Raw genomic sequence first — 23505 nt, 5'->3', positions numbered from 1 at the left:
ACATAAGAAGAAATAAAAGAAAGGCAAACTCATTTCAAATAAATACAAAATGCATAAAAAACTAAGAATTAGCTTTATTCTTGCACACAAATACTTGTGTAGAGAAAATGACAAAGCATTCCTTAAAGAAATAAAAAAAAAAAACACTTTAAAAATTGTAGGAATATTCAGTACTTATGGCCTTGCCAACATAATAAAAATGACAATACTATCAAACTTAATTTATGCTTCTAGTGATAAACTAATCAAATTATCATGGAGATATTTTTAAATAAATTGATATATTAGCAAAATTTATTTGGAAACACAAAAGCTCTAAAATATCAAGGGAAATGATGAAAAGAAGAAGGTAAGAGGAAGAATAGCACTTTCAGACCTCAAATTATATTATAAAGCAGTAGTCATCAAAACCAGTGTTAGTAGAAGATAGAGAAAATGCAGAGAGAAAAGGAGAAAGGGAAGGAGTGGAGAGAGAGAGAGACAGAAACAGAGAAACACACACACACACACACAGAGACAGAAAGACAGAGATAGAGACAGAAAGACTGAGAGATACAGAAAAAAAGAAGAGAGAGAGAGATGGAACAAACTAGAAAAAGAAAAGAAAATTCAGAAATAATAGAACTCAATAATCCCGAGATTGACAAAATTTAAAAAAAAACACAAATTAACTAGAGATAAAACTCCCTGTTTAAAACTGCTAGAAAAACTGCAAAGCAATCTGATAGAAATTGGGCTTACACCAATATCTTATACTACATTATTTAACATATTCTAAATAAATATGCAACTTTAATGTTAAATAGTATATTATAAAAAATTAGAAGAGAAACAAATCATATACCTTTCACAGTGATGGATGGGGGGATGTATTCTTAGATAAACAAAAGACAGAGGAAATTACAAATGACAAAAAATACTTGAAACTGAAAAGCTTCTGCAAAGACAAAATTAATGCACTCATGATAAGAAGGGTAGTGGTCAGATATCAAATTTCTCTAATAGAGCTGGTATATAAGGTATGTATGTATATATGTATATCCACACATTAAAACTAATAGCCATTCTCCAATAAATGGTGAATGGATACAGTTTTCAAAAAAACTGCATAGTGTTCAAAACCACATAAAAATTACTCCAAGACATTAATAACAGGAATACAAATCAAAACAATTCTGAGGTTTCACAGCTCATCCTGAAAACTGTCAAAAAAGAAAAAAAGAAAAAAGGCCAAAAAAACAACAATGTCAATGTTAGAAGGATTGTAAAAGGATTGTAGCTGCTAAGTGGCACAGTGGATAGAATGCTGAACATGGAGTCAAGAAGACTCATCTTTCTGAGTTCAAATCTGGTGTTAGACATTTACTAGCTGAATGACCCTGGGCAAGTTAAACCCTGTTTGCCTCAGTTCCCACTGACACCTGGACTCCAAAGTCCACTACTCCAGAGTCTTTGCCAAAAAAAAACAAAACCCAAGTGGAAAGTCAGACATGACTGAAATGACTAGAAACTCAGTTTTTGTTAGACTATAAGATGTGATAAATATTATAATTGCAGAGCTAAGAATGTGTGACCAGTATCACAGTGGTGGAGCTAAGACAGAACCCTATTGTGCAGGTCTCCTTAACTCCAACACTCAGTCCCTCAGTTACTAGCAGTAAGCCCTTGATCTGTCCAAAGGATAGAGAACATTTTAAGTAAAAAAAAATATAGGCAAGAATTAGAACTTTATTTAGTTGATAAAATCTTCAAAACTGATATTTCTACCTAGCCTTTTCCATAGAATATTAAAATTGGAGGAGACCAAAGTCCCTTAAATAAGTTTAATGTTTCCTTATTTCCAGTCCTCAAACCATTGTATAAGGCAGATTTTGCCAGGCCATAAAAATATTACTAGCAAAGACCTGTTACCCTTAAAATCTATGAACTTGAACACTTGATCTTTACATAAAGTATACCTAACATGCCAGTATGGACAGATCTTAACTTACCATTTATTTTCATTGGAAAGGTATTGAGGTGTGGAGTGGAGCAAGAATCCACAGGCATATCTAAGATAGGATGACTAGGGCTTTACCTCAAAGTGCCAAAATTGAGTGTCATCTATGGAATCATGAAGACATATCTTGAGTTCAAATTTGACCTCAAAACACTTACTAGCTGTGTGACCCTGGGCAAGTCACTTAACCACTGTTTGTTTCAGTTCCCTCATCTTACAGTGAACTGGAGAAGGAAATGTTAAACTATTCTAATATCTTTGCCAGGAAAACCTCAAAAGTGAATTTGAAAACTTGACCTCTACATAAAGTATAGCTAACATAATATAGTCAGTTTGGACAAGTCTTAGTACATAATATATTTTTTTTTTGGTGAAGAATCAGACATAATTGGACAACAACAACAAAATTTAGAGGTTGCAACAACTTAATAAATACGAGTCTGCAGCATGTACCAAAATAAACAATTTAACCTCTGGTTCAACTGAATTTGTATTTTTCTAAAATATTATTTTTGCAACAGAAGTTCCAAAGGTAATTTGAGGACACAATTAGCACTGCTTGCCCCAGGCATGACTTCTTGCCCCAGGCAGTAAAATCATTAGTTATAATTCTGCAGGGACCACACAATTAGGGGTTAGGGGTTGCTTGTTGGGTTTGCAGGTTTAAAAATAATTACCAAGGAACAAAGGATAGAAAAGGTTAACATTTTAAGAGTTTTCATAGCTATTTGAATTACTATCACACTATGCACACTATTCTATGCATTCCTTGGATCGTTGTAAATACCAGTAAAATATAATGATCATATTTATTCAGTCTGGATTTCAATTGAATTTATTAGTAAATTAATGTTAATAACAGAAATATTGGAGAAAATGGGATGAAATAGGAAAAGCATTGGATTTGTAGCCAAAGAACCTAGGTTCGAATTCTACCTCTGTTACCTCTGTTATCTTAAACAAGTCACTTAACCTCTTTTCAATCTCAATCTTCTGCAAATGAAACTTGTAGATGAGACACTCAATCTGTGATCCTGAAAAAAGAAGCATGAAATCAGCCAAACTTTTTTTTTAATATGTATTTGAGACAACATTCTCAGAATTACAAGATAAATCAATTTCCCCCCAACATTTCTTGGAATTAAGTGTATATTAATTGAAAAATTGTTTGCAGAGATTTTGTATGTAATCGCTTTTCTAATTTGCTTCACAAGAAACCTTCTTAACAATAATAAATCAAAGTAAGAAAACCAGATGATATCTGGTTCTGCTCTCCATCTATACATCACATCCTTAGCAAAAAAAGCATTAAGAAGCAAGAAAGATTATCTATAAACTGATTATTTTCCATTTCAGCAATGTTTGGTTTTGGGCAAAACTTTTATACATAATATTTATAGCTTTATACTTCTTTCTATTGTAACATAACTTTGGCTATGCCCCCAAAGGACAGAGAGACTTGGGAGAGGTAATTGATTGATTTAATAAGTTTACTCATATTTCCAAGTTTTAGAGTCTTCCATGACTTTGATCTTGAAGAAGCTTACAGGAAAAAGAAGGAGCCATCAAAAGGAGGAAGATGACAGAAAATCCATCTTATACAGCTACTTGGAAGTGCAGGAACTGGGTTAAGGGTGTCATAATGATGTGGTCTGCTCTGAGTACCCTATCTCTTGTTCCCCCTTAAATCCTAGAACTTAACTGGCTACTTGCTGTTGTGAAAACTGGACAGTAGGAGCTAAGAAAGACAGCTCAGAGAGAACTGGGAGCTGACTGGTGTGTTAATGAGACCATACAGCAGGAGGACTGTCTGGGTGCTCTACTTTTTCTCTCTGGCCATTGAAAAAATTTAGCTCAAAGGCCCTGATTCTCAGATAACCTATGGGATGGTCAGTGGTCCTTTTTCAGCCCAGTGAAAGGAAGGAGAGAGAAAGGGTAAGAGATAATTGATTTGTCTCTGTCAATCTGCCAAAAGCAGTCATTTTTGTTACCTTGTCTTTAACCCCTTTAATTCCCATGCTATTTCAACTATTGAACAAAACCACATATGAGTATATACGTATGTGTATGTGTATATATTCATATATATAGTATATGTGTGCATATACATATACAAATGTGTGTACATACATATATACATGTTTATATACATAAATGAAAGGTTGGTAACCAACAAAATTCAACAGGTATGATTTAATAACAGGATTTTAAGAAGAATTTTGGTAAAAGTTTTGTTTCCAAAGGGAGGAAAGACAGTTTACTAGGTCAATTACCTGTTCAAGTAGATCAAGTAGATTGCTCTACAGAAACATCCCCAAAATAGACCCTCTAGTATTCAAACTCATTCTGACTTCAGCATTAGTCCTGACTATGAAGTCAGCTAGAACATGCTTCCTCATTACATAGAATCAGCTCCTCATTTACTCATAGGCAGAAGTAGGCTCTCCAAAATTCCACATGTTGGAATAAATTAGCAAGAAATGGCAAGAATTATCTGGGGATTAGGTTCTCATGGGCCAATCCCCCATTATGCAGAAATAAAGTGGTGACAATCCCATTGGCCTCCAGTCTAGTCATCCACACCAGGAGTAATGGCATTCAGCATGGCATTTTTTTAAAGGATATTGATAAGTTCAAAGAAACATTTATTCAATAATTATATAAGTATATAAATGTAGCACTGTGCTCACTACTATGGATACAAAGTCAAAAGTCTCTGCTTTCAAAGAGGTTACATTCAACTGAGTATGAATGCTCTGTATATAAGTGAGTAAATATAAATTATATGCAAAATAATTTCATTAGGGAGAAAATGTTACTAAGTGGGAAGATAAGTAAAGGCTTCCTGTGGAAGATAGCACCTGAACTATGCTTTAAAGGAAGCTAGAAATTTTATGAGGTGGAAGAGGAAGGGAAGTATACCAGACATGCAGGACCAATTGTACAAAGACAGAGAGGAAGGAGATGCAATGTAATGTAAAGAATCCAAGTGTAAGGTAACAATTACAAATGATAGAGATGAAGAAAATAAGAAGTAGGAGGGTAAATTAGAGAGATTTATGAAGCTAGGGGAGTTATCTTTAAAGGAAGGGAATGTGTTCTCCTCCTTAACTTTACCCTTCAAAAGCCTCTTCTATCAGAACTCTTCTCCTCCATGAAGCCTTCCCTGATTCCTTCAATTATTTCCTCTTCCAAATTTCTTTCCATTTAATTATCTCTATATGTGTTCTACATAACAAAAATATTCCAGGCATATTCTCTCTGTCTGTCTGTCTGTCTCTCTGTCTGGCTCTCTTTCTGTCTGTCTCTGTCTGTCTGTCTGTCTCTGTCTCTGTCTCTCTCTCTCTGTCTCTCTCTGTCTCTCTCTCTGTCTCTCTCTCTCTGTCTCTCTCTCTCTCTCTCTCTCTCTCTCTCTCTCTCTCTCTCTCTCTCTTCTTTGTATATTCAATGCTAAGCATAGTGCCTGGCGCATAACAGACACTTAATACACGTTTGTTGCTTTGAATTGAATGATAGCGCTAATCAGCCCCTAAGGTTCAGGTAGAGTGTGTGTGTGTGTGTGTGTGTGTGTGTGTGTGTGTGTGTGTGTGTGTGTGTGTGTAAGTGTGTAGATAGATAAATAGATATAAATCTTCAACAGTATTTTTTTTCAAATCCATGTAAAGATAATTTTCAACATATGTTTTTATAAGATTTTGTGTTCCATTTCCTTGCCTGCTCCAAACATTTTTGCACATATGGATCTTTTTTTGTCTAGGGAGAATATTGGTAGGACAATAATTCAGAAAAATTCTGACCATATTCTGAAAAACTGTCCTTTACCTCAATAGTTCTATTGATGCTGTCTAAGGTTGCATTACTTTTCAGGCTGCTACATTCTTGACTCAAATTGAGCTTGTGGTCCAATAAAAAACCCCATGTCTTTTTCTCTTTTGAGAGAATTGTCATCTATTATTATCTATATCTGATAAGTATATTTTAACCCAAATATAAGATTTTATTTATCTCTACTGAATTTCATCCTAGTAGATTTGACCATTGTACTAATGTGTTTTGATTTTCCTGGATCTGAATCATGTCATCCTGGGTGCTAACTCACAGAAAATGTATGCTAGTAATTCTTTAACTCTTTAGAAAAAAATGCATGCTCTATATACTTTAAAGTTTAATCTGCATCAATAACATTTTCTCCATCAATTTCTTAAGTTTAGACAATCAATAAAGTAATAATTCAAGCTCTAATTTATAGAGTGTGGTGATTTTGGGCATATAAACACATTTAATAATTGTCTTTCTTGAGCCAATTTAATCTGACTCTAGTATATCCCTGCAGCTATCTTTTCTTCTGTCAACAACAGATTTGATCAACAGTAAGCCTTCTCCGAGCCATCGATAATAATATGGAACAAAATATAGTTAATGACAAAACTCTGGAATACTCCACTAGAGATTTTCCTTAAGTTGAGTTCAATATAGGAATTATTGCTAATCACTCAGGCAGGTTTGAATCTACCTAACTGTACTGTAATGTAATATCTATTCCTCCTCATTCAAAAAGTTTCAGAGACTTTGTCAAGTGTTCTGTGGACATTTAAATATACTGTACACAAGAAGTAGTGTGGCATACCAGAACCAGAAGATCCTGGTTCTAGTCTCAGTTCTTCCACTAATTTATTGTTTTTTAATTATTTTACCTCTTTGGACCTCAAATTCCTAACATGATTGGATTAGATCTCTTAAGATTCTATTTCCTAAGGTCTATCCTAATATTCTAAGCTCTGGTTCTAGTTCTAATATTTTGTGTTTTAATGTCCTTTCCATTTCTGACAGTCTAACAGGTATGATTTTTGTCAACCAGTATAGGAAAATATGAATTTATAAACTAGTTGACCACATTTCCCTTGAATGAAAAATGAAATAGTTGAGGTCACTGGAAATTCTGGAACCCAGGGTTTTCTTCTTTTCATTACACTGATGAGCTGTTACTTAACTTTGATTATGGTGAAATAGTCTGTTCCTTCCCTGAAGTACTCCAGAATGGTTATGCTAAACATTAGAGACACAGGGAAAGGTACCTGATCAGACCACACTCCTTAGCTATTATCATGTACCTCTCCTCCCTTTTATGGCTAACTTGCAGAAGTCCATCTACAACCAGTGCTTATACTTCTTTTCCTCTCTCTCTTCTTAACTCCTTTCAGTCTGGCTTCTTCATTTAAATGAAACTCTTTTCTCTAGATTTATCGATGATCTCTTAATTGCCAAAACCAATCTCATCCTTCATGACCACTCTCTGTTCTTCTCCTTCTTCTCCTCTATACTCTCTTCTCTCTGACTTTCCTATCTGTCATTTGGTCTTCTTCTACTTGTCTGACCACTTCCTCTCAGTACCTTTTGCTGGATCTGCATCCAAGTCATCCCTAACCTTAGGTACCCTCAAGAGTAGATCCTGAGCTTTCATCTCTTCTCTTTCTTTATTGTTTTGTTTGTTGATCTCCCATGAAATTCAAATACCATACTTATCCAGACCTAACCTTTCTCTTGACCTCCATTCTCACATCTTCAACTGCCTCAGACTAAATGTCCCATAGACATCTTAAATTTGAGTCATCCAAAACTGACCTTAACATCTTTCCCAATATACCTTCCTTTCTTTCTAAATTTTCTATAACTATTGAACTATCCTCCTAGTCACTGACTCTCATGATTGGGGTAATCCTCAACTCTTTTCTCTCTTCCTCACCTCATCCTCTAATCCTGTCATTTTAAATTATGTATCTCTTCTCTTTCCTCTAATACTGTTATCATCCTGGTGCAGGTTCTAACATCACATGCCTAGAGTCCTGCAATAATACTGTTTAGAATTCCAACTCCAATCCATCCTCCACTCAGCTATCAAATTGACCTTCTTAATGATGTCTGACCATATCACTTCTCTATTCAGTCAAATCCAGTAGTCCCTTTTTACCTCCTGGATCAAAAATAAAATCCTCTATTTGGTTCTTAAAACCCTTCATAACTGGGGTTCTTCCTATTTTCCAGGCTTCTTCTATTTTTTCCCCCTCCACATGCTCTGTAGTCTCTCACACAAGACACTGTCACAAATCCAAGTGTTTTTGCTGGCTGTCCCTCTTGCCTAGAATTTTTCCCCTCCTCATTTCTCTCTTCTAAGTTCCTTCAAGTCTCAGCTAAAATCTGATCTCCTAAAGAAAATCAAGGCCAGTTTACCTTAAAACTAGTATCTTTGTTTTGAGATTGTCTCCAATTTATCCTGCAGAGCTTATTTGTTATTTATATGTTTATTTCTCACTACATTGTTAATTCCTTGAAAACGGTAACTGGTTTTTGTCTTCTTTTGCAGCCTTGGCACTTAACATAGTGAGTCCAGTCATTCAGTCATGTTTTATTCTTTGTGACCTTACTCTCTCCTCATTTGTCCATGTTCGTGTTCATTGCTTTCATGGCACTACTATCTTATCTCATCTGCTCCATCCTCTTGTCTTTTTGCCAAAGCCAAATAGTCAGTATTTAATAAATGTTTGTGGATGTGACAAAAACCCCTGCCCTTGAATCCACAATCTATTGGGGAAGATAATACATAATTATGTGCACATGAGATCCTTACAGATACACAAAATAGAAAGAATGTAATCTCAGATGGAAGATACTAGAAATGAGGGCAGGAGGGTATTGGGGAAAACTGGCAGAAGATGAGATTTGAGTTGAATCTGGAAAGAATCCAAAAAAGCCAGGAGGTAGAGGTGATGGCAAAGAGCATTCAAGACATGGAGGACAACCAATGAAAAGACTGAGTAGAAAGAGAAAGTCTCTAAGTAGAGAGATAAAGGCAGATGTTGCTAGAGCATAAAGTATAAGAAAACTGGAAATATAGGAAGGGCTCAAAGTTGAAGGACTTAAATGTCAAATAGCGAACTTTATATTTGTTCCTGGAAATATGAAGGAGCAACTATAGTTTATTGAGTGGAGAGGTAATATGGTTAAACCTGTGCTTTAGAAAGATCAATTTGAGAGCTCAGTAAAGAATAAATCAGAGTGAACAGAAATTTCTGTCAGGGATACCAACCAGAAAGTTAATGTAAGTAATCTAGATTTGAGACAATGAGAACCTATACCAGGGAGATGGCTATATGAGTAGTGAGTGGAAGGGGACATTTAGCATTAGAGATTTCAAGCTGGAAGGGACACAGTAAGGAAATGGAGGTTCAGAGAGAAATTACTTAGCCTTTAAAATCAAACAGTAAGTAACCAATGTGGTTTGATTTTTCATGAGCATCACCATTCCCAAATCTGGTTTTCCTGGAGAACTTGATAAAGAGGTTTAGAGTACAGTAAATCCAGCCTTACTCAGAGACACAATAAATCACTGTCTCTGCTTTTGTGATATGATTTGAAGATCTCTAGAAATATTCTAGACTTCTCTTAACCAGCCCTTAACAACCTGAAATTTTGTCATTAGGGATTGATCCCTATGATTTAAATAATTTCTTCTTCTATAAAATGAAGATGATAATAATGTTTATATTCTTTCCATGTTGTTGTAAGCAAAATGCTTTGACAATTTGAGGAGTTATAGAGACATATTGCTATTTTATTGTATTTTTGGAAACAATCAGGAAACTTCCCTGAAGTCACAGAGCTAGTAAGTGTCTGAGGGTAGATTTGAACTCAGGTCCTTTTAGACTAGAGCCAGTGCTCCATCCAGTGCATCACCTAGCTGCCCCTTCTGTTGTTATTACTGACATTGTTAAAATATAAATACTATTAGACAACTAACCATTAACCCATTATTAGCCACTACTAGTATCTCATGATGAATCAGGCTGTCAAGTCATTTTCAATGACTAAGAGCTGGAAAGTTTTCTTAGGAGAATGGAGTAGGGATTGGGAATAGAGGGCAGATTATATAGCTAAGTATAGAAAAATACAGAGAATACATTGAATATAAGTTCCTTGAAATCAGAGATTGTTTTTTCTTTTGGTTTTTGTATCCCCTTACCATAGTGTCTGGCATGTATTAGGCATTTGTTAGATTGAAATGGATAGGCTTGGGTGGGATAGCTCAGAGGGCTCTTTGGGACAACCAGAAGGCACGATGAGGGCATTTTGGGGGGTTCTGGAGAAGGACAGGTGTACAGTTTTGTCTAGGACACTAGGGTTGGGTGTGTGGGTGTGAGGACATTACCACTCCTAATACTGATCAACATGCTTGGAATTAGTCACTGACCCACTTCTCCAAAGATCCAAGCTGAATGAGGCACTCCTTCCCACTGCAGAGGATAAAGCCCTTCAAGACTCCCAAGTAACTGGATGCCCACACTCTGTTTAACAAAGTGGGAAGCCACTTTGTACATGCAGCCCAAGTAGGCATTCCATTCCTTTGAGTGGCAGTGGATTCATTGAAATTGGTAATTTGTTGCAATTAATGTTTGCCTGTCTTTTCTTCAGTTCATTTCTCCACATATGCAAGGCCATTATTCTAATTAGTCACAATGATAATCTTTGGTTTAGGAGAAGAAAGAGAAACAAGATTTTGGCCCAGAACAGAAAACCAACTGGTAGGACATAGTGGGAAAAACTGAGAGAAGGCATAGGTTCAAGCCTAATCTTTGATTCTTAATAGTCATTGGAAGCTGGACAGGGTAGAGGGAACAAAATATTAGAGTTGGAAGAAATCTAATTTTGGAGTCCAACACAGTCCAATAAGAGACTGAAAGATGAAATAACTTGCCTGAGATACCTGAGCCAAAGAGACAAACTATCAGGATTCCAAATGCAATGCTCTTTCCATTATACCAAACTATCTCTATGAACCTCGGGCTCCTCATCTGTAAAATGGAAACAAGATTTCCACAGGGCTCTTGGGGAGAATAGCAACCTTAACATAATCTACTCCAATCCAACAAGTATTTATTAAGTGCCTACTCTGTATAAAGCATAGGTATAAAGACAAATTTTTAAAATCCAATTCCTGCCTTTAGGAAGTTTACGTTCTGTTGGGGATACAGCATGCAAATAAGATTGTACCAGATAACGTGAAAAGAGAGGAGAGGGCTATAGGAAGTCTTCCAGTTAGAGGCATGTCTCCTAAACTGAGACATGAAAAAAGCTAAAGACTATAAAACACAAAATAAATGAGAGCAACTATTAAGTCTGAAAGCTCAAAGATAGAGTGCATGTATGCTCTCTCCCTCTCCTTCCCTTTCCCTGTCTCTCCTTGTCTGTCTATCCCTGTTTCTGTCTTTCTCTATCCCTCTCTTTCTCTGTCTGTGTATGTGTCTTTTTATCTCTGTCCATCTCTCTGTCTATCTCCCTCTTTCATTCATGATGAGGGAAAAAAAGGCAGGTAGTGACTTTATCTTATTGGTATTTATACAGATGCATTCAGCTCTGCTTTATGTAGGGAAAGAAAGAGGCAGGGAAGGCTTAAGTGTTGTCCTATAATTAATCTGCATTACATCAGGGTTGTGGCTGCTTTGGAGCCCCACATAGGATCTTCCTCAACCCTTGATTGAGCTTTGGCAACAAAGTCCTGTTGATCTATACTTTGGGAATCAGAAGTTGTCTCCCTTGGTTCCTATTATATATTAGTGGGATGGTTAATTGGATTTGGAGTCAAAAGAGCTAAGTTCATTTCCTAACTTAGTAACCATAAACAAATAGCCTAAAACTTTTGTGGGCTTCATCTTTTGCATCTGTAGAATGAAAACAAACAAGGTCCCAACAGTCTACTTTTTATGAATCAATGGCTCCTTTCTTTTTTCATCATATTGAATGAAGAGGAAGAGAGAGTTCCTATTAATCTTCTGGACAAAGTGCTAATAAAATCGAGTTAATAATTACTGCATGCACAGAATCCCCAAAACATGGATCCATTTATTCAGAGTAGGAAGAAATTTATTATTTTTTTCACAATTATGTAAAATTTAGAGTTAGAAGAGACCTTAAAGCATATCTAGTCCAATACCTTTATTTTATAAATGACATAAGTAAATCCCAGAAAGATGAAGTGATTACCATATTAAAACAAGTTGGAAGTAGCAGATTTAGAATTTGAATTTAGGTCTTCCAATCCCAAATCTGGTACTCATGCTTTTCCATCTTTTTCCCTTTAAGTGGAAGAGGAGTAGGGGAATAGGAATAAAAATCTTTGGTTTGAGTTATTTATGGTTTAAGTTGTCATTTCAAAGTTGATTTGAAAAATTATGAAATCTCTTATTTAGTAGCAGGTCTTTCTGAAGGAGTCACTAAGCTCACTTCTTCCTTCAAACTGTTCCTTATTTCTGGGATCATGTACTCTCACCTTACCTCCACTTTTCAGTGGAGAATGCTCATCACCTTTAAAGGTTGCATTCAGGAGCTATCTTTTTAATGAAACCTTCTCTTGTCTCTTTTACCCTTCTTAATACTCTTTTCTTCAAATATTCTTAGATTTCTAGGTCTGGAATGCTCCCTTTAACCATTTTACTTTCTTTGCATTCAGGAATTAAATAAATGTTTTATCTGTGCTTCAGTCCCACCTCAGTTGTATTCCCAGTAGAATGTAATCTTGACAGGATTGGTTTTTCTTTTTTGAATTTGAACCTCCAATACCTAAAAGAATGTCTATTTATTAATTTTATATTTATGTGATATTACATATATACATATGAAAATTTTTACATTCTAGTCTCTTCATTAGAATCTGATATTGCGAACAGGGATCATTTCATTTTTGTATTTGGACTCTTAGTATCTAGCACAGTGACTAGCTCATAATTGCCAACAACAAATAAATAATTGTTAATTGATTGATTATATATAGTAGGTACTTGATGAATGCTTATTAAACTTAACATAATTACTTAAACATTAATGAGTGACAGGAACTGAGTTATTACTATTTTTCAGGCTTGGCTCCCGTTTGGTCTCCCCAGTGATGCCCAGCTATGATGCTCATTCCAATCCTGCATGAGGTAAAAATGGCATTTCTCACCTTTCATCTTCATTCTCTCAAAGTACCTGGCCAAAAGCCTCACCACACATGTGTGAGTAGCTCTGTTTTTATAGGCACTCCCAAGCCTCCAATACAAACCGCCTCTGCTTCCTGCTCCAACATTTAAGGGTACAGACCTCAGATCTTTGCCACTAATTTAAGAAGGTCAAAGCTATTTTTGTAGCCCTTCTTCAGATTCCCAGCACCTCTGAGGGCCAGCAGTCAATTAGGATAGGATCTTAGCCAATGTATTGCTCAAAGGGCTTTTGAAGGCAAGCATATGTTAGACAAATGTGTTTATTGCTCTCGGCGGCCCCAGTATTTTCTTTTGTATCTCTAATATTAAAAATCAAGGGTAAATCACGCAGGGTCTGGTGTTGCATTTGAATCTAGTATTTAACCTATTTGTAGGCCATCTAGATATCCTTTTCCATACCTCAGTCCTCTCATCTGAAAAATGGGAATCATTACCCCTGAAGCACCTTATTTATAGAGTTAGCATGAAGAGAATGCTTTGTAAACTAAAAACCTCTCTGACTCTTCTCCTCACCCCCAAAGAAGTTTATGGTGCTGTCAAGCCTCTTGTGCAAGGCTATGAACAGTCTTCCTTTCCTTGAAAAAAAACAGGATATAAAAGACAAAGCAAAAGAAAATCCCTGCCATTACTAAGTCCTGTACTGCTTTCCATCCATTCTCTTTTCAACTCAGCTAAATCTGACAAATATTCATGACTGTCTTGTGCCTTGGGAATACAAAGTTTAGCTGAGACAGAATCTACCAAATCCTACACAGTTCATCACCCATGATAATCCCTCTGCCTTCATGACACTGCCCTCAGCTATTCAATACCCACTATACTTCATTCTCTGACTCTCCCAACCAACCAACATATATTTTCATTTTTTTACTTCATTCATTGAAATGTGATCCTATACTGTCTTGAATGATGCCATTTAAACCTATCTTGCCCCCTCCTCCCATTCAGACTCAGAGGCAGAGCTATGGAGCAGTAGCAAGAACACCTAATGTGTGATCAATCCCTATTCTGCTGTCAGCTGTATGTGAAGTCTCTCCTCTCTAAGTCTCAGTTTCTTCCTCTTATAAAATGAGGGGATGAATCTCTTCCAAGTCAAAATACTACATACTTCTCTTATGTCATCTAGCTAGTAGGCAAGTTCTCAACAACAAAAAACATAAATTGAATAGCCAGCTCCCTCTTCCCACTCTACCTTTCATAGACACCCTATTCCCATCATATCAACACACCACTCTGTAATTGGGTCAAATTAGTATTTATTGGTTTTAGAAATAGCCTAATCATTGGTGCAAGGTTCCAAAGTTTTCAAGTTAAGTGACAGAAATAGGCCATGCAGAACAGACAAAAGAAGTAAGAAAGAAAAAAGATAATCTACAGATAGTTTGGGGACTCCCTATGGAACCATCACTGAGAGGCTTCTGAAATATCTATATTCAATGGATATTTTAGCAGAGACTCTCAGTATGGATCCCTGAAGGCTTCATGTAACTATCTCTAGTGGATGGGATTGGGGACTAAAGTCCCTTTTACAAAGAATGGATTACTAACCCTCTGTTAGATGCAGCTTTCCAGCTGTTAAATCTTTGCAAGAGAGAATAAGATGACAATAGAAGGAACCCATCCATTTAGAAGCCATCCACTTCTGTAAGAAATACAGGCCTATTGTCCCTTACCAGTTCATTATTCATCAGAAACTTTTGCTTCTTCCCTGCCACCCCATAGCCATAGGAAAAAAATCTGAGCTCTGTAAGAAGGAAAGAGAAGAAGATTGGTTCCAGAAGATTGGTTGATTACAACCTCAACAGAGGATGTGTTCTATCCTCCTCTTCCCACCTGCCCCTCACTTCCCTAACAGTCTCCCAGACCATATTTCCAGGCTTAAGTAAAGAGAAACTTCAATTGTCTGAGATCTCTTCTATGAGCTCCAGGTCAAACTCTTCTTCCAGGGAGCCTCCAACGGGCAGAAGGCGGAACTTCTTTCCTCTCAGGGTACATGTGCGGTGCTTGAAGTCCAAGATGGCACCATGGTCTTGGAGTACGTCTGTCCCGATGATGGCTTCTTCTGTGCTTGCATTGGCCACCAAGAATTCAGCCTCCATTTCAAGCTTTCCCAGGGTCACTGTGGTGTCCCAGATGCCCAAGATCTTCATCTCAGCTCCATTGGCCACTTTTACTACATTTTCAAAGGGCCGGAGGGTGTCCAAGTCTCCATCAGTGGCCTGCTCCCACAAGTCTGGATGGACCACTGACACCTGGGCTCCAGAGTCTACTAGGAACCTCACAGGAATACCCTCAATTTTCCCTTTGAGGTAATATCCCTTGCCCATACTATTGGCAAATACAATCTCCTTAGGGCCATGAGGTTGCCTATGCTCAGTGCCAGAATGGAAGGCTTCAATCAGGGCATCTTTCACAGCCTGGCAGTTACCTTTGGCCTCTGGACTAAGTTTTGTGTAGACATCCAAAGCTTCTCCTTTGAGAGACTCAGTCAGGAATTTCATCTGAGTGGAATCATCCCAGTTGTTGAGGTCACTAATGACATCAAATTGGTGTAGCCATTTGTCCACTTTTAGATTGTGTCCATCAAAGGGCTCAGGGGTGAAGGCATGGGTCTTTCCACCCCTACCTCTGGTTGATCTTCCAGCCATGATACCTCTCTCTACCGGATTTCCGTGTACAATCCACACAAGGCAGATTAACCCGCAGAGCAGTACAGGAGCAATCACGGTGGCGTCCAAGGCAAGTCTCAGCAGTAACTGGGACAACCCTTCAGCAGCCTGAAGAGTTGGAGCTTCTGAAACTGTGGTGAGCAGAAGGGATCCTGGTATCTCCTCTTGGGCTTCTCAGAATCTTGAGCAGCTAGGGACTGCCTGCTTCTCCAGCTGCTGTGTGCTGGCTGAGTCTGCTGGAACAAAGCTTCCCTTCTGCAGCAGGCCGTGCCTTTTTGATTCCTAACGTACCACCTGGGGCTACCCAGTTTTTCTTTGTTGTGTGAGGCTCCACCCCCTCATTACCCCACCCCATGTGGAGCATCCTGACAGACTAGCAAGGTAAGTGCCCCACCTTTGCTATCCCAGAGACCCAGCAGCATCTATGCCACTGAGTTGAAAGAGCACCCAAGGTTACAAGGGACCCTCCCCCTCTCCTCACTCAGTCACCCTCCCCAACACTTACCTAAGAATAACAGATTGGGAAACCGAGGAAGTCTTGATATTCAAGCATACATCAAGTGTACTCTGTTGGGCAGGTTTTAGTGGAGAGCCCTTCATGGTTTGGAATAAATGATCTTCAGTCCCTTCTAACTCTCAAGCACTGTGATTAGTCAGAGGACATGAAAGAGACACTCTTCTCTCCACCCCCATCCCAGCCACTAGAAAAAAGGAGATTGCTGTTCACCAGAAAGCACTTCGGAATAGAACAGGATTGAAGAAAAATTGAGGGGCCCAACAAAAGAGAGATGGCCAAGGTCTCAGAGATAGTAAGTAGCAGAGCTGGGATGTGAACCTCCAACATTCAGTTGTCTTTCTACCACATCATGATAATTCTGGGAGAGAAGATCAAGACCCAGGAATACATATAAAAGTTCAACTATATGCCTGGATCTTTTTTTTTAAAAACATGAAAATAAGAGCATTTGTATTTGTTTTTTTTACAATAGGAATGCATTCATTTGTGAACACACACATACACACACACACACACACACACACACACACTTCCTTGATTCATGGTCTTATTAGACCAAACAATGAGTATTTGAGAGACCAAGACAGAATAGAACGAAACAAAACAATAACAAAAACCATTTCCATCATATGCTGCATGACAACAGACAAATGCCTTAGTTTTTTGCCTATCACTAAAAACCTAGTCCTGGCCATGACCCTCCTAATCCCTTCTACCCATCAGACTGTACCTTTGCCCATGGAGAATAAGTACAACCAAGCAAGGGACCTGTGAGACTGAGAGCTTGAGAATGAAAAAGGGTTCTCCTGGATACCATAGTCTTATATCCCCCCAAAGTTTCTTCTCCAGCTTCACAATAACCATGGAAGCCTTGCTCTGTTACCCATCTACCACCTCCTCTTAGAGTAATATTTATAGAGAGATTAGAGAGTATGTTTCCCTTCTCCCTGCTACCCCCAAAGTAATATCAAATTGTGGTAAAAATTTAAATCCTGACTCCTACAGAAAACTGTCAAGGAACCATGTCTCCATGACATATTTTAGAGATGGGCAGTGTATTATAATGGAAAGAAGACATGGTGTTACGGTTAATTAGAATATGGCTTCTTCAAAGCAGTTTGGATTCTCATATGTATGTTTGCAGGATCATAGCTCTTGAGCTAGAAGCATCCCTAGAATCTATCTTTCTATGAGATGAGTAAACTGAGCTCCACCAAGATAAAATGTCATTAAGGTAATGAATGCAAAAGTCAGGATTTAAACTCAGGTCCTTAGATTTCAAATCTGATAACATTTCTACCCTATCACACTGTTTTTTGTTTTTTGTTTTTTTTTTTTTTTGACCGATTTCCAAGTAGTAATTACACCTATATAATATTAAGAGCAGAAGAGAAACCTGGACCAAGGGCAAGTACCACAAAACAATGTAGCATTTGGATTTGGGGACTTTTGTGGTTGTATTTTTGAATTTGAGACTGATTGGATGTTTAAAATTCCAAAAGAAAGGAAAGGCGTAGAGAGCCATTGGTGTGATGGAAGATTATTGGATCTTGGGTCAGGGAGGTCACACTAAGCTCTTTACTACCTCTTTGACCCTGAACAAACCACTTCCATGTTGTATCTTTCAATAGGATGTAAGTGTCTTAAGAGCAGGAACTATTTTATTTGTATCACGATAGGGTGCCTAATAAGTACAATTGAATTGAATTAAATTGGCTCTTACTTCTCTGAAGCCTCATATTCCTTAATAAAATGAAGAAGTTGGATTTGATGACTTCTATTTCCCTCCCAACTTTAAATCTATTATTCTATCCCAAATCTTCCTGACAGTTCAATTATCACTTTTCAGGAAAGCTATGTAGAAGGAATGTTGCTTAAGTCTTGGCTGTCCTCTGAATTCTTTCCAATGCTGAGAGTCTATGATTGTATGACAATGGCAATACAGTGTGAACCCCAGATCAACTAGTATGGGTATGAGACACAGAACTCCTGGGCTCTCAGGACCATATTTGTTTCATGGATGCCCTCCTAGAAGCACTTCCACAATTAAAGTTGAAAAAGCCTGGCAAAGTAGAAGGAAAGATGGCTTTGGAAATAGGGGACATGACTTTGAAATCTGGTTTTGCCACTTATTCATAATGCGATCTTGATGAAGTTACTTCTTTTTATGAACTTTGGTTTGCTCATTTGTACAATGGCCACAAAAGATTGTACTTGAACTATCTATTTCACAGAATTGCTAATATGAAAGCATTCTGTAAAACTTAAGACAGTATAGAAATACTATTACCTACTATGATATTAGCTTTAGGATCTCAGGAACCTTCTAATATCTCTGAGATAATATCTCCCCAGGAAGATAGGAACTATTAACCCTTAGGTCCCAGTATTCAATGATAAGAAAAGTTTCATACAAAGGGATACCTTCTTTGGCCTAGTCTGTCCCCCTGGAAGTCACTTTCTATGTGATCAGGACTAAGAGGATCCCTTTTAAGGCACATCAAATCCAGGTAGGTACTCATTTCCCTAGGAGGGTTTGGAAAGGAAAACAACTAAGAACTGGTAGCACCTTTATAGTCAAGGGTAATCATCTTGACCCATGGCTTCTCAGAGATAGGATAACAGATGGATATGCCCTAATTCTGGACAAGAAGAGATTAATAATTGCCCAAATTCCCAGAAAAACCCTGATCCCAAAACAGACCAACAACTGAAAAAAACATAGGATATAGAACTACAAGAGACATTAAAAATCAAATTCTACCACTTCATTTGATAGATAAGGAAACTGAGGCACAGAGAAGAAATGTTTGATCTCAAATCATTTGAGAACTGAGTTGAAACACTAGTATTGGAACCTGGAACCTCTGATTCCAAATGTAGTACTCTTGCCATGAGCTCAACTGTTTTTAGACCACTTCTATCCAAATAGAAATCTTTATGTTCAACTTCACTCTTGGGGTGATCTTTGTAACCCAATAACTTCAAAGAGTGACCCTGAGTAAAGGCACATCACATATTCACCAAACAGGCTGCCTGATTAAGGTGGGGCTGGAGCATTCCAAGAAAACCAGAGGGAGGCAAATGGAGCAATGGAGGAGGGGCCAAAAGAAGAGGGGCCACCCTGTCATTTGCTCAGTGGAAAAACCTTGAACCCAAAGAGTTGACCCAGCCATGTCTTTGATTTGGATGACCTCCTTCTGCAAATATCCATATCATGGTTTCCCTTCCTCCCTAGTCTAGTCCAGGCTTCTTCCATTGGAGCCTGGCCTACAGAACTGTCATTGGCATCTGGAGAGAAGCCAGTCCAGTCACCTTTGCCTGAGGATGACATTGATCACCTGGCTCATCTGACACTTCTACATTGTTTGGCATCTGCTATTGACAGATACCGAGGATCAGACAAGAAGCACATGTGGGTGGGGGGAGGAGACCCAAAACAGGTTTGAATGAGAGAGGAAGTTGGGCCAGGCTCCTCCTTGTCTAATTGAAAACTCAGGCCTGAAAGCTGCTATCTGATCTCATCCCTTGAGGTCATCGAGGATCAATAACAAAGTAAGAACCTCCCAAAACTCTATGTTAGGAAATATAGATATGCCCCCAAATACAGGCTTTACATCTCTTTACCATCTGCAGATTTCTAGGTGCTTGAACCTCACCTTAAGCCCTTCTACGTTGTTCCTCAGAAATGAACAACAAATGTGTTCTGTTGTTGTCAATGAATAAATAACACACAACTCACATATATTACACTTATATATTATTTACATATCATGTATTATTTATTTAATTTTTTAGTATTTTATATGTTACATAAAGAATAGCATGCTGTAGGGAAAGAGAATACTAGATTTGGAGTCAGGGGAGAAGAAATGGAATCCTGGCTTGATTTGCTTCCGGGAACAAATTTTTTCTCTGAGACTATTTCCTTTCCTGTAAAATAAAGGAGTTTGACTATCTGACATCTCACTTTCCTTCAAATTCTTGATATTTTAATAATATCTTCTTCATGACAATTGAATGAAATAACTCTTATAAGTATCATAGAGAAAGAAATCTCCTAAGATTTCTCCAAGTGCAGGTGGCTACATGTTTTCAAAATCCATAACAAAGGAGCTCAAGTTCTGGGAGTCTGGAAAGATTTTGAGAATGGCCTCAGCAAAGGGCCACATTCCTGGGCCTATCCCAGCTCATCACAGATGGTCTCATCACCAGAAGGTTGGTCACCAAGTAATGGAATTCAGAGGAGAACTCAGAAAGACCATCTGCCAAAACAAGTAAATTCATGCTTTAGGACATTATGTAGATTCAGAAAGCACCTACTCTGATGAAATCAGAGATCTTTTGGAGAAGAAATATTGTTTTTGTTGTCATTTCAGTTGTGACCTCTTTGTGACCTTATTTTGGATTTTCTTAGCACAGATATTGGAGTAGTTTGCCATTTCCTTCTCCAGCTCATTTTACAGATGGAGAACTGAAGCAAACCAAGTTAAGTGACTTGCCCAGAGTTACACAATTTAAAAAAAATGTTTGAAGCTGGATTTCAGCTCATAATGATTCAGTACCCTATCCACTGTTCCATCTATTTGTCTCATCCACTGCCCAAGGATTTATTAACCCTATGTGAAAGGATAATAAACATAGCTTACTTTTCTATAACATTTTAGTTTTCTCACAGCAACCCTATTTCACAGATGGACAAAAAATGAAACTCAGAGTGCTTGTCACTAACCTAAATTTTCACAGTTAGTAACCAAAACTAGAATCCTGGTCTCCTGACACTCAAATTGAAGGGTTTTTGTCATTATTTTTTTCCTATTACACTCTATTTGGTTCTTTAGGCAGTAGGAAGATAATTTTGAGTTGGGCAATGTAGTGAAACTGAATCATCACTGATGTGATGTGATCACATGTTCTAAGGAACACAGGACCACTGAACTAGAACTAGTGAGGACATCAGATGTCATCTAATCTCTTTATTTTGCAGAAGAAGTTTCAATTCTCAGTTTACTTCTTTGGTTCTATACTTCCCAAACCAAGGCTCATCCTCTGGATAGAGAAGACACAAGCAAAGGGTGTGGGAGGAAACCTAGATAAAGATAAGAAAAAATTTCCCTTTTCATCCCAAGACTTTTCCCAAGAGTACTCTGTATTTTTGTTACTGGTTTTAACTAATGTGTTTTGGCTTCTGTATCACATTCCAGCAGACCTCTTCACGAAACAGGTGCCTTTCCTGGGTAATAACAAAGAATTTAAATCCAGTCATCATGTACGTATAATCTGAAATATTTACACTTAGAATTATAGAATCTTAGAACTAGTAGGAGTGTCACAGGTCACTGAGTCAAGCCTTTGATAACCTTATTGATCTCCCACAGCCGCATAGTCACAGAATGCCCCAACACTTCATGCTTTTGGCTTAATCTCATCATTTCAAGAAGAGCTCAGTGCTAATTGCAGACTTGGGGCTTTTGCTGAGAACTTCCTCTTTTAAGAAGTTTATATAGTAAAAAAAAATGATGAAATAAGAACAATCTACTGCCAATTTACTTCTGAAAGACAAAAGAGTTGGATCTTTTTAATCTGGACAAGTGCCATGATTTCCTAAGGATTGAGTATCCATTAACTTGAATGTTCCATTGCTAGGTGCAAAGCACACCCTTCCATTCTTCCCCATGCCCTCAAAGATCATCCTTTTTGAATAGCTGTAATTAAAAACTTCATGTATTGGTGAAGTTCATGGTTATAAGGACTTTTGTAAACCCTATTGAAAGCCCTTTCTAGCTTGGTAGAAATTGTCAGAAGCTGTTCTATTGGTATAACACTGGAAGTCATCTCTGCAATGCTCAATATAATTCATTCTAAAAAACACTGAGTGTTTATTTAGTGCACATTTACAGGCAGATGGGTGTAGCAGTGGATAGAGAATCAGATCTGGAATTAAGAAGACTTGAGTAAAAAATATGACTACAAACACTTAGTAGCTGTTTAACCCAGGGAAAGCCCCTTAATCTTGTTTGCCTCAGTTTTTTCATCTGTAAAATGAACTGGACAAAAAAATGATATTCACTCCAGTATTTTTGCCAAGAACACTCAAAAATGAGGGTTATGAAGAGTCAGACATGACTGAAATAACTAAACAAGTGCTTATTATATTCAAGGCACTGTGCTAATTATTGTAGATATGAAGGCAAGGGGGAAAAGACACCCCAGCTGGGTTAGGGTGTAAGTCCTTGTTCTCCAGAAGCTAATATTCGATATGTAAGTAGATATAAAAATATAAAATATAAAGCAAAGTCATTGAGGGAGGAGGGAGGATGGGAGAAGTAGAGCAGATCACCATGATGAGACATCAAAGAAGAATGTCAGTAGGATGTCATGGCATCCAATGAAAAACAATCTCCTCCTAGAAACTGCTCAATCCAAGAGTAATCCATTTTATTTTTAATGGTCTTTGTTGTGGAATCTCGTCAAAGGTGTTTTAAAGTCTACATTAATGACAATTATAATTATTAGTACTATTAGCCATTTTCTTATGTCCTTCTCTACTGTTCAATATTGATTACAATGCTAAGCAACCCACAAAGGGAGAAGGCAGTAGAACAGTTAGAGGAATTGAGGAAAATGTTGATAGATTGATCCCTAGATGGTTCAGTCTTGTGGACCTTCCCTTGGAGAGCAAAAAGGGAAATCATACCCTTGATAGCTAGTGAGGTTCTTGATAGCCTCACATCTACACCTCTTATACAAGGCTTTGTTGGGTCAAAGCTCCCCACTTCACCACTAGCTGCAGGTCCAATTTACCTGCTTCCATTCCCCACCACTGGGTTTTGCTCTGAAAACCTTTATTCCTTCTGCTGAAATGCAGTAGATAACTCAAAGTTGTGTTTTAGATTGTAGGGAGGGGGTACGCCGAGTGATTCATACACACATACTTGCCTGTTCTCTCTTGTGACAAAAAATAAACTACTGGTTGTTGTTATTATGGTGGTTGTTTTTGTTGTTGCTGGGTCTTTTTTGGTTGCATCCAACTCTTCATGAGTCCATTTGGAGTTTTCTTGGCAAAAATAATGGGATGGTTTGCCATTTTTTTCTCTAGCTCATTTTATAGATGAGAAACTGAAGCAAACAGTTAAGTGAAGATTAATTGCCCAGGATCACATTCCTTGTAAGTATCTGAGGCCAGATTTGAACATATATCTTCCAAGTTCATTATTGTACCACCTAGTAGACCTTGAAATGATTTTTCTGTATTGAAGAAAACAAAAGGAGAAGAGAGACAATTGTAAT

At 37.6% G+C, this 23505-nt stretch overlaps 1 protein-coding gene across 1 annotated transcript in view; it reads right to left on the bottom strand.

Annotated features, from left to right (window-relative positions):
* Positions 1 to 14268: 14268 nt before the first annotated feature.
* Positions 14269 to 23505, bottom strand: part of ASPRV1 (aspartic peptidase retroviral like 1) — a 161001-nt gene continuing 151764 nt past the window's right edge. Inside the window, exon 2 of the mRNA XM_051973566.1 lies at positions 14269 to 15868. Coding sequence (XP_051829526.1) covers positions 14925 to 15868 — 944 coding nt within the window. The 3' untranslated portion in view covers positions 14269 to 14924. The remainder of the gene's footprint in view (positions 15869 to 23505) is intronic.

The sequence above is a fragment of the Antechinus flavipes genome, chromosome 2 (assembly GCF_016432865.1).
Source record: "Antechinus flavipes isolate AdamAnt ecotype Samford, QLD, Australia chromosome 2, AdamAnt_v2, whole genome shotgun sequence".
Classification (NCBI taxonomy): Eukaryota; Metazoa; Chordata; class Mammalia; order Dasyuromorphia; family Dasyuridae; genus Antechinus; species Antechinus flavipes.
This window is presented reverse-complemented; position numbering and strand designations above follow the sequence as displayed.